We start from the raw sequence: 12,586 nt of genomic DNA on the forward strand, positions 1-12,586 counted from the left end.
TTTTTAACCACTCTTTGTTTGTTCCCTTAACCGGATCCAGATATGCAGTAATTCCTTTATTTGACTCTCTTCAATTACTTCTTTGAGTGTTCCATCTTTTTCTGCCAGGAATGCCACTGAAATAATGATGGATAAGACATAATTTTTATTCCAAGGTGCATTCGGTCAGGTAGATGAGAATATTATAGCCATCTACTATGGAACGAATTCTGTCCACACCTCTCCCCCTCCCATAAACTAATGTTGAAATCCTAATCCCAAGTACCTCAGAAAGTAACTGCTTTTAGAGATAGGGTCTTTAAAGAGGTAATTAAGGTTGAATAAAGTCATAAGGGTGATCCTATGCTCTAATAAGCATAAGTGCTAATCTAATGCTGCTAGTGTCCTTATAAGAAAGACACCAGGATGTGCATGAAGAGATGAATGGTCATAGAGAGAAGACAGAAGAAACCAAACCTGTCAACACCTTGATAACTGGACTTCCAGCCTCCAGACCTGTGAGAAATTAAGTTTCTGTTTTTAACCCACCTGGTTGATGATACTTTGTCATGGCAACCCTAGCAAACTAATACACCATCATAAAAACCAAATAAGAAAAATAGGTGGGGTTACCAGTTTTGTTACTCTAAGAGGAAGAAGCCAAGAGAATCAATCAACTAATCTATCCATCCATCCATCGGAGAGATTTATTTTAAGGAATTGGTTCACACAACTGTGTGCCAGCAAGTTTGAAATTTGTAGGGCAGGCTGACAGGGTGGAAATCCAGGCAGGATTTCTACGCTACAGTCTTGAGGCAGAAATTCTTCCTCTGTGGGAAACCTCAAGTTTTTGCTCTTAAAACCTTCAACTGATTGGATGACGCCTATCCACATTATGGATGGTGATCTGCTTTAACCACATCTACAAAATACCTTCACAGCAACATCTAGACTAGTGTTTGAACAAACACATGGGCACCACAGCCTAGCCACGATGACGCAACCATCACAATACTGGTACTTGAGAAGGTGGGCTTTTGGGGGCATTTTTTTTTTCTTTTCTGTACACTCTACATCCCTCACACTGCATGTTATAAATGTTCTGGGCATTACACAGAACACAAAATCAGAGCTACATTATGCTAAGAGTTAATCACCAAGATAACCATGGCAATAGTAATAAAATTCTGTCTAATGAAGTATAGAAACACATCTTAGAAACTTAGTTTTCTATATATGTTCAACTTATTTTATTACAAAAACACTTTTTGTAATAAAACAGGGAACTGAAGGGAGGAATGTTACCCATCACGACAGTTAATAAAATGCCTCCTATCATTGACTCAGTTTTTAAATATGCAATAACACACATTCACAGAATTGCCAAGTTATTCTCCATAAAACTCTCCTAATAAAACTGTAACTCAGAAAGTGTTTATCAGACAAAGCAGCTTTTTTCCCCAAAGAAATAATATGCAAATAGTCAGAAATTTCATCATTTACAAGGTGATAGAAACACAGATGAGGAGAGAATGATCTCAGAGAAGATAACCTCACCCTCCCAGAACTTCCCAAATACGATTTAATGGGTCAAAGTTGCAAGATGCTGGAATGAGTGGCCAAAGGACTCACATGGTCCTTCTTGGGGTTTTATGAAGTAGTAGAGGTGTTTGGAAACTCTCATAGAAATGAAAAAGCCCAGCCAGTTATCATTTCCCAAGTCGTGTTTTATACATAAAAAGTATTTTCTGATGGAGAAGGTTGCATGCAGACCCTGACTTATCGGCCTTCTCTTCAACAAAAGGCTGGTTGTACTGGTTAGATGAGGGAATAACAAGAGCATATGCATGTGGCAACCGTCTCAGAAGCTTTTCCTATTTAGGGTGTGTTTATTGTACTTTAGCACGATCTAGTGCAATCTTTGTTGCAGAAAATGAGTGACCCCTATAGACGTAGGGCTGGGAAGTGCAGCTGACCCTTGAACAAGACTCAGGGGTACGGACCCCTTACACAATCAAAAATATGCATATAACTTTTGATTCCCCTAAAACTTAACTACTAATAACCCACTGTTGACCGAATGTCTTACTGATAATATAAACAATTAACTCCTATTTTGTGTTACATGTACTAGATACCGTATTCTTACAATAAATAAGCTAGAAAAACGTTATTAGGAAAATCATAAAGAAATTACATTTAGAATACTGCTCTGTATTTGCTGAAAAAAAATCTGTGAATAAGTGGACTCACACAGTTCAAACCCATGTTGTTCAAGGGACAACATATAGTTAGTTAATGGCAGAGTTGGGTTTTTGATTTAGATAAAGACTCTGAGGAAGGGTTAGAAATATAAATTTATATGTCTTTGGTTTACAATCTCAGTATCCAAACTGACTAAAGTCTTGAAACCAAACTGTTTGAAAAGTTTTATTTGGTAGCAGAAAATATCTACAATTGGATCTTTACAAAAGAAGTTGTGCAAGAGGGAAAAATAAACTTACACATAAGATTTTGCTGTTGAAATTTGGGATGATTATCAACAATTGATTCAGATTACAACAACTCACACAAGTCCATGTCTTTCTATGTTAAGAAAGTAGAAGCTACGTTAATCCGTTGACTAAACAGTTTGTTGAGACTCATAACAGACATTATAATGAACCGAAAGAAAGTTACGTCTATGGAAGAGAAGACAAACTAAATTATTTCAAGTTGTAGTAATAAACATATTTAGTCAGAGTAAAAACCAATTATCTCCACAACACAACAATCAACTTTTCATCTTATCAAGTCCATAATGTCTACATTACTTATATACACCATGGCTTTTCATCTAAGAGCTGTATTTTAAATTACATACAGATTTACATATAACGTATCAGATGTTACTGACAATAAGTCTTACCCTAGGATAGAAGTCTCTCTCCCTGTAATCACTTGATTTGGTCATATGTACAATCCCTGCTATGGAGCTGATTGCTTATCTGACAATAAAGGACAAGACCTACGGGAATGACCCAGGACAGGATTAGGAGGGACAGGCTCACCTCGTTGTCTCTATAACTTTACTGGCTTTGTATTCATTCAAAATACTACTAACCAGTACTTTCAATGGGCCAAAGAAAGAGGCACTAAGAGTGTTTGAAAGCATCCAATAATTATGATCAGTGTCTATAGTACAGGCATAAAGTAGCTAACATTTTAAAAAACATCAAAAATACCGTTTTCACTAAAGGGGGTAAGCAGACAACTTCCTACTAGTAAAAAAAGAAAGACAAACACTGGTGTTCAATTTCCAGTTTAAATGCATTTACGAATATGAAGATTGTGACCCCCATTAATTAAATACAAAGAGTCCAGAAGAAATTGATGCATGACCTTAAGATGCAAGTATAGCAGTATTTCTGTATCAAATTTAGTCTAGGATTAAATACAATGCTACACACACACACACACACACACACACACACACACACACACACATTCATAGTACCTTTATGGAATTCTCTAATATGCTCACAGTAGCTTATATGGTATTGATGAAAATAAAGATGAAACTGTATAAACTAGAGTGTAGATAAAAATCATCTTTTATAGCTTACTAAGTGATACCTTTTGTGGCTTAAGTAGCTTAAATTATTCAAGTTTAAATTTCAATTCTTGAAAGCAGAACTGTGCTTTGGTATTCAAACCTTCATAAGATTTTACAGTTTTTCAAAATAAGGAATAGAAAGTAAGAACATCAAACGTGGGAGAAAAAGACTTCTGACTTTTGTCACATGATTAACCAGTGGCTTTCAACTCTCACTGGGCCAAAACTCAGCTTCTTGGAGGTGATTAGGGTTTTCAAAAGGTTTGAATCAAATTAAGTTTTGAAAACTTATGGGGCGCCTGGGTGGCGCAGTAGGTTAAGCGTCCGACTTCGGCCAGGTCACGATCTCGCGGTCCGTGAGTTCGAGCCCCGCGTCAGGCTCTGGGCTGATGGCTCAGAGCCTGGAGCCCGTTTCCGATTCTGTGTCTCCCTCTCTCTCTGCCCCTCCCCCGTTCATGCTCTGTCTCTCTCTGTCCCCCCCCCCAAAAAAAAAAAAAAAAAAACGTTGAAAAAAAAAACTTAATAAAAATGCACATTCTAATGTGTTAAATATCCCCCCCCCCTTTTTTTTAAACCATACTGGAGAATGCTTATGTATTAACTTCTACTACCAGAATAATTTATTTTTTTTAAACCTTGGAATATAACTTCAGCTATCTCTAATTAAAGAACCTCCTGAGATGTGTGTTTAAAACCTGCTATTATTTACACTTACTTATGTTTGTGTGAACCCAAATTTTCTTGATAGTATGCAAATAAAATAAGATATGAAAATAAATGGGCTGCTGAGGTTTTCCACCAACTCTATAATGCCAATTACACATTTGTGTTATTCACAAATTCTATCCCTAGTAATGGACTAAAATAAACTTAAATGTGAACCCAAAATATTTATACTGACAAAACGAACTTTTCAGGCTTTATGTGTTGGGGTTACACAAAATTTTATTCAACAAATGTTTGGAAAATAATGCTCTGTAAGAAACTATCTTTTAATCTGTTAATACGATGTATAATGTGATTTCATTTGCTAAAACTGTCTAACACATTTCAGTTATTAGATTACTCTGCACAATGGGAAAAACTTCGACCAATTAGAATGCTGCAGGTCTTCAAAAAGGTAACTTGTAAAAAATTGAAAAACTGCACTAAAAGTCTATTTGCCTTAGAACTCTTCTGATAAGATTCCATTTTTGAATTAATAATATACTTATTGTGTTATAATTCTGAAAATACATTCATCTTCCACATAACACAATTTAGCATCTTCACACATCAACTGTGTTGTGTGTTTTAATGGTTTAGGCACATTTCAGTAACTTTGGATTTTATTTTGTGGTTTCACTACAAAACAGCTTGTGCACACCAAATTCAAACAATCTTTTTTATTTAAAAATCCGTCTGAAAATTCACTTCTGAGTTTTAGTTTTTGTTTAAAAAGAAGCAAACATTTAAAAGCATCAAATGTTACTAGTCTACAATTCATCTTGTTATGAACAATTTTAGTTCGTGGATTGGGGAAATAAACCCATTACATTGATTAGGCACAGTACTATGGCCAAAAGACCAGAAATCAGGGCACATCTGTGTGTTCAGGCAACAGTTAGAGGTCTGAATGGAGGGAGTCATGCCTCAGCTGTGGGTACTCTTATCTCTGCCTCCTCCAAAAACTGTTAGTAAGTCCCAAATCAATACACAAGAGATTGTTTGTAACTTAGTTAAAAAAACAAGCAAACAAACAAATTATACCTGCTTTCTAAATTACACTGCAAAGCCAAAACAGATAAATACAACTGTAGTCTCACTATATATAATTTATGGTTTTGATATCCGTATCACAGGACCATATTACAGGTGAGACAGAATTATATAATTCCTCTGGTGATTTCAGACATCTGGTTGGAAGAGGTTCATGACTCTAAGATTTCACATTATAACAATACTCCAAAATTTCTCAAATTAGGGCAGTGAATATAAATCACAGTACAAAATCCTTAATTCTTTTACTGGAAAAGCAACTGGTGCTACATACAAGAATCACTTATAGAACATCTATTTTTTTAAAAAAAAATGTAGATATAAAATATTAATTGCATAGGGATTTAAATATAAGGCCAAGAAGAATATTAAGTAAAGTTAAAAAAATCATAGAAAGGGCACTATGGTGTCAAAAGATAGAATTTCATTCTTAGAGTAATAAATCTGAATTACTGTCTAATTAAAAAAAAAATCACAGTATGTTGCTATAACTAACAGTGAATGTTTCCTTAAGTCCAAATTGGAAACCAATATTAGGACTAACAAGAACACAACTAAAGCTCATTGTCTAAACCTGATCAGTGTATTAGCACATCAGTGCCTGGTACGTACCTGGTTATATAATCTATCTTTGCAAATAATGTAAAGTTTAATACATGTTAACAAGTGTGAGAGCACATCATCACTGCATGCCGGTAAGTGATCTGTAGGCTTACTTGATAGTGTAATTATTCAGTCTTCCCAAGGTGCAAGATCCCACCTGGCAGAATCTTCACTCAATGAACCAAAAACACTGTAATTAACAAAATATAATAAAGTTCCACCATTGAAAACTAAATGTACATGAACCAGAGAATTAGTTCCTGACACCAGTACATATATTATCCTCAGCACTTTGGAACGCAGTGAATGACGAGCCCGTCTATACTGTGTAGTTTAGGCTAATGGCTATCACCTGATGTTTCAGGTAGACAGGTAAATTGTAAATCTACTTCTCATTTTAATGTTGTTAGAGTGCAGTTTAAAGAGCAATTTCCAAATCTAAAAGTAGCTTAGTTAACTTAGTATTGTTATATAGAGTAGTGTGAGGAAAAACAAGAACTCCCAAAGGAATTATGTTAAGGAACATTTGGGAATACCCAAACCAACGTTTTAAATGAAAAAGTGCATAAATACAGTAATACTACAAGTGTGTTAACTATGGAACAAATGTTTCTCTGGGAGCTAAACAATAGTATTTTCCCACATTATTTACATGTTATGGATTGTTGAGATACCACAAAGCACCATTTACAGTCTAAATTGCTTGATTATGCGTGAAAAGTCCTCTGACTTCAATTCTACTCAGTTGAGGATCTACCTAGAATAGAAGTGTCAGGTCATCTCAAACAGGATTTATGTTTACAATTCAGTTCTCGTTATTCAGAAACAGCGAAGCAATATTTTCATTTCACATTCTTGGCTGGTGTTTCAGATTCTGTGGACTGTCTCCCATCTGTCCAGGCTTCCCGAGTGCTCTTTAGAGCCAGAGTCTTCTGTTGGTCAACCACAACATAATCTACTCTCTCATCAGCTACACTGCTGCCTGAGCCACTGCTCTTTTGCTAAAAAGCAAAGAAAGAAAACCATAAAACCCCACGTATAAGAGAGTTCTTCTTGGTGAAATTTAGCCTTAAAACATAGACACTCATGCCCTGTGAATAACTCTTGAAGTTCTACTGGGTCACATACATACAAAAATAACATTACTTCAATTTAACAATGTTGTTTTTCTCCTCACTGTACACTGCTTTCCCCTTAAATTTAAAATCACTGTATGTAAGAATTTAGATGAATGCTCCCAACACAGATGAAATTCTTATAAAATAAGGATCACAGACACTTGGTTCATCTTAAGATACACAGCTTGCTTCTCCCTTTAGCTTAACCTTGACCTTTTCAAATCCTCAGAACATGTACCAGTGTTGACTTGCAGAGCCGAGAAATGTTTTTTGAAAAACAGTATTTCAAGAATGGCAAACTACATAGGATGACACGACCTCTTATTCTAAAATACAAGTAGATACTAACTAACTTAAAACAAATATAATTATTGGGGCACCTGGTTGGCTCAGTTGCTTAAAGCACCAGACTTCAGCTCAGGTCATGATCTCACAGTTTGTGGGTTCGAGTCCCATGTCGGGCTCTGTGCTGACAGCTCAGAGCCTGGAGCCTGCTTCGGATTCTGTGTCTCCCTCTCTCTCTACTCCTCCCCTGCTTGTGCTCTTGTCTCTCTTTCTCTCTCTCTCTCTCTCTCTCTCTCTCTCAAAAAATAAACAAATATTAAAAAAATTTTTTTTGAACATTTATTTATTTTTGAGAGACAGAGCGTGAGCGGGGGAGGGGCAGAGAGACAGAGACACAGAATCTGAAGCAGGCTCCAGGCTCTGAGCTGTCAGCACAGATCCCGACGCGGGGTTCGAACCCACAGACGGTGAGATCTTGCCCAGAGCCAAAGTCAGACGCTTAACTGACTGAGCCACCCAGGCGTCCCCAAACAGAATTATTAATGCGTTGCTGGGCTCTCTAGAAAGTAAGAGAAATACCCAATGTGTGAGGGAAACAGGGCATGAAGAGCTGTTCGATGTAAACTTTACAGGAACTGTGGTCTTCAGATGAATGTCAATCTCAGCAATGCAATCAGGAGGCCCGCAGTGGGAGGGTGTGTCGAATCTGAGGCTATCCTGTTAAGCTAGGGACCAATGAAACAAACTGAGGTGGTCCTATAGTTGTAGCACATTGCTTCCCAGCAGAAGAAAATGTAAATCTATTCTGAAGGAAACTGAAGTCTGCAGGATTCTCAGATAGACTCAGCAAAATGAATTTGCAAAAAAATGTATAAAACATGGAAGGAAACAAGCCATCAAGAGTGTGAGCAGAAACAATAAACAGATTCAGACCTCCAAGGACTTCAGATATTGAAATGATTGCATAAACAGAATAAATTATGTGTGTATAAAATCTTCAAAGGAATTAAAAAATAAAACTAAATAAAAGGAATAAAATATGAAAGAAATAAGCTATTCAAAACAGCTATGCATATTTGAAACAAAAGAGCAAAATTCCATGTTAGAACTAAAAATAATTGAAATTAAAAATTAAACAATGGGTTAAACAGAATAATTGAGAATTAGTGTACCTGGTGATAGAACTAAAGAAATAATCCAAGTAAGAACAAAGAGATGAATAAAGAGAAAATATGAAAAAGTGAAAAGAGGCACAGAAAATAGAATATGTTCTGACTAATCTTTAATAAGAAACCTCAAATGAGAGGATAAAAGGAAGAGTGGAAAAGCTATATATTTAAAGAGATGATTGGGACTTTGCCAGAACTGATAAAAAATACAAATCCAGAAATAAGAACAGCACAACTTCCATCAAGCATGATAGATAAAAAGAAATCTACATCTAGATGTCTAGACACACTGTAGTAAACCTGCAGAATACCAAAAATACAGAAAAGATGCTAACATCAGCCAGACAGAAAAGACAAATTATCTATAGAGTAACTGTAACTAGATTGACAACATACTTTTCAGTAGGAACAATGGAAGCCAGATGACAGTGAATAGTATCTTCCATGTGTTGAAAGAAGTATATTGCCAATCAAGAACTGTGAACGCAAAAAAACTCTTTTTCAAAAATGAGGGCACAATATAGACATTTCCCTCAAACAAAAATTGCAAGAATTTACTACTAACAGACCTCCACAAGAGGAACTTCTAAAGAATGTATTTCAGGAGGAAGAAAAAATGATTATGACAGGAAAGACTGAGGAACAAGATGGAATGATAAGAAAGGGAAAGTGGTAAATATGTAGGACAATGTTAAGTAAGCACTACCTATATAATAGGAATACTACTGGGGCGCCCGGGTGGCTCAGTTGGTTAAGCGTCCTGTGACTCAGGTCATGATCTGGCGGTCAGTGAGTTTGAACCTCGTGTCGCACTCTGCTGACAGCTCGGAGCCTGGAGCCTACTTCAGATTCTGTGTCTCCCTCCCTCTCTGCCCTTCCCTGCTCACACTCTGTCTCTCTCTGTCTCAAAAATAAATAAACATTAAAAAAAAACAACAACCCAGAATACTACTAATGTGTAATTTGTGGTTTAACAAAAGTAAAAAACCAAAACTTTGGACAAAAATAGCATGTAAATCAAAAGGGGAATAATGTGAGCTAACACTGGAAAGAGAATGAAGACAAGATTTTGTTAAGTAGGCATTTCAACAGTAACAACTAAAAGAGGAGAACGTGTATAATTTCTATTATATACCATTAGGGATTACTCTCCATGACTTTGTTAATTGTGACTTATGAAACAATATTAAGTAATAGACTTTACTAAATTTAAATTAAACATACTAATAAAATTTCCCCCAAAGGAAAGATGATTCTTTGGCTTTAAAAGGTGAGCTAATTTTGTCTATAGAATGAGATTTCACTTACCTTACGTGGTGGTGTGGATTTCCCAGAATCTAAATCCAGATCTAGGTATTCTACTTGTTTGTCTCCTTTGGGCTTGACCATAGGACTGCTTCTCCCATCAAGGCTGTTACTGCCAAAAAGATTCTGAAAATGGTGATACAATGAAATCTACTATTGAACATCCACGAGACCTGTTGCTTATTTTGTCTGCCATCTACCAAAGCCAAAATATTTATTTTAAGAGGCTATGGTTTAATAAAAAAAAAATGTCTTCTGAGAAAATTAAATCTGCTTTCAGGATTGGAGGAACATATGTGATATAACAGAACTGATTACAACTAGGCTTTAGAGTAAGCTAAACATGGTTTCAAGAGTCAAACTGGGTTCAAACTAAGACCAAAACATCAAGCTAGAGTTGGCTGCAATAGCTCCAACTGAACATTATTTAAATGATATCTTTACTCGATTATATTTTTAAATTACTGGATCCTTTCACTCCTTGCTTTCTAATTAAAATTTTTAAAACGTTCTGTATTTTAAGACTTTCACGCTAAAATTTAGCTTAGAATATGTATGTTAACTAAAGCCTACAAACAATGACTGCACTGGCAAAGTCCGCTTTGTTTCAACCTGGAATTTTTAGCTCTTAATTTCTTCTGTCTTCTCTTTAGCCTTATCCCTTCTGTCCTACTAGGAATTGTACAATACAAGGGTTACTCTCCATAAACAGATAAAGGACAGATAGAGGACAGCAATACATGACAAAAACAAAAAAGCTTAAGGCAGAAAAATGCGAAATCAAGAGGATGTTAGGAACTTCAAGATCAATGCTCATAAGAAGGAAAGCATGACACGAACTGACGCCCCTACATATGACCTCTATGTGAATTACGACAGTCCTTCCCAAGGTGTGCCAACAAATGCCTTGTTTCTCTGCCTTGCTGCTTTGAACCTCACCCAGAAATGTTCTGGACTTCTCATAGGCGAGACTATATATTTACTAGCAGCTAGCATTCTTTTGTCTTCTATCAGAGAGATAGGAATACTCACATACTTTTGAAGAAAACCTTAACGATGTGATATACTTAAAATTATACTTGTTATGATGAACAAAACAATTTGGAAACTGCATAAACCTGGATCTGCTAATCCTTTTATATATCACTACTCCTTTTGTCTTTGCTCAAGTCACACAGAGTAAGCTGTGATTTAGGAAAAAGATAATTGCTAGAATTTGCAATATTGACTCTATTCCCTCATTTGAAGCAGGGCTGCTGACAGCCCGCGTGAAACATTTTTGTGAATTAGAAAATGGTGCTCCTTCCTGTGGGGCTACCCAGCTCTGTGCCAGGGCCCACAGCTTAGTGAGCAGGACATGGTCTGAACTGCATGTACTCATGAATGCAGTACTATGCAGTCTACTCGACACATTACATACTGTGTGTAATGTGAGCAAGCAACCTGCATGCTGGAATGTGAGGGCTCTATTTGTGGGAACGCAGTTTTATTTTTGAGAGACAGAGAGAGACAGAGCGTGAGCAGGGGAGGGGCAGAGAGAGAGGGAGATCTGAAGCAGAATCTGAAGCAGGCTCCAGGCTCCAAGCTCTAAGCTGTCAGCACAGAGTCCCACATGGGGTTCGAACCCACGAACCACGAGATCATGACCTGAGCTGAAGTCAGACGCTTAACCTACTGAGCCACCCAGGCACCCCTGTGGGAACAGAGTTTTAAACTGAATTTACCAACTACTGGTGATAAAACACTAAAAAAAAATTTTAACAATAACATGTAAGGCACAAAAAAGGTGATATACAAATAGCCATTCCCCTCTCCCCCCCCCTTTTTTTTTAATTTATAAAGAAACTAGTGGGGCGCCTGGGTGGCGCAGTCGGTTAAGCGTCCGACTTCAGCCAGGTCACGATCTCGCGGTCCGTGAGTTCGAGCCCCACGTTGGGCTCTGGGCTGATGGCTCAGAGCCTGGAGCCTGTTTCCCATTCTGTGTCTCCCTCTCTCTCTGCCCCTCCCCCGTTCATGCTCTGTCTCTCTCTGTCCCAAAAATAAATAAATGTTGAAAAAAAAAAGAAAAAAAAAAAAAGAAACTAGTTTTTTGGGTTTTTTTCTGAATGACTCTACATTTCATTCTCATATAAAAATATCAAGCAGGGGAGTGGTGTGTGTGTACAATTTTGTATTCAAATGTGACTTGTGAAAGAACCCCCACCTGGAATACCCCTAATTGGAAATGCCTACGGTTGTTCATACTATTGCAAGGCTCGTGAAAGGAACACACGAGCTCATATGATGTACACATTTACTTTCAGTAAGTTGTTCCTACAGAGAAATGTCTCAGAATTGCTGGTTAAACTGTTTTCTGTCTAGTTATTATTAGAATTGGAAATTTTTCATCTTTAAATATTGTTAAAATTTGTGTCCCTGCAAGGCAGTCCATTTGCTTTAGATCTAATTTCAACTACGAACAGCCTGTCTCTGCGTTCTAGCCTTTAACCCAGTATTTTCCCAAAACAGTTTGGGAAAACCCTAAGATTCTAGGAGTTATCATAAATGTTCTCTGAATTAAGAAAAAAGATAACAGTTGTGCTTTGTTTTTCTAAAATTCTTTTTAAAATGTGAAAAGTTATTGAAGGTATTTTTGTTGTTACTGTTGTATAACAATATTCATGTCTTTAATAGTGACGTGTGGTCACTCACATTTTAGGTGTCACATTAAGGGTTCACCTCACGAATGCCTGACTTTGGATCTTTTTATAAATTAACAGGCAGCACCACCAATT

At 36.7% G+C, this 12,586-nt stretch overlaps 1 protein-coding gene across 6 annotated transcripts in view; it reads right to left on the reverse strand.

Annotated features, from left to right (window-relative positions):
• Positions 1-4,944: 4,944 nt before the first annotated feature.
• GAB1 (GRB2 associated binding protein 1) overlaps positions 4,945-12,586 on the reverse strand; it is a 121,982-nt gene continuing 114,340 nt past the window's right edge. For 5 of the 6 annotated variants that reach the window (XM_019828924.3, XM_006930848.5, XM_003984981.6 and 2 more), the window contains 2 exons: positions 9,816-9,938; positions 4,945-6,936 (listed from right to left, as the gene is read on the reverse strand). In XM_019828924.3, the coding sequence (XP_019684483.1) occupies positions 6,778-6,936; positions 9,816-9,938 (282 nt within the window). In that variant the 3' untranslated portion in view covers positions 4,945-6,777. The remainder of the gene's footprint in view (positions 6,937-9,815; positions 9,939-12,586) is intronic. The other variant, XR_006596725.1, reaches the window with a different exon arrangement.

This window comes from Felis catus, chromosome B1 (genome assembly GCF_018350175.1).
Source record: "Felis catus isolate Fca126 chromosome B1, F.catus_Fca126_mat1.0, whole genome shotgun sequence".
NCBI lineage: Eukaryota > Metazoa > Chordata > Mammalia > Carnivora > Felidae > Felis > Felis catus.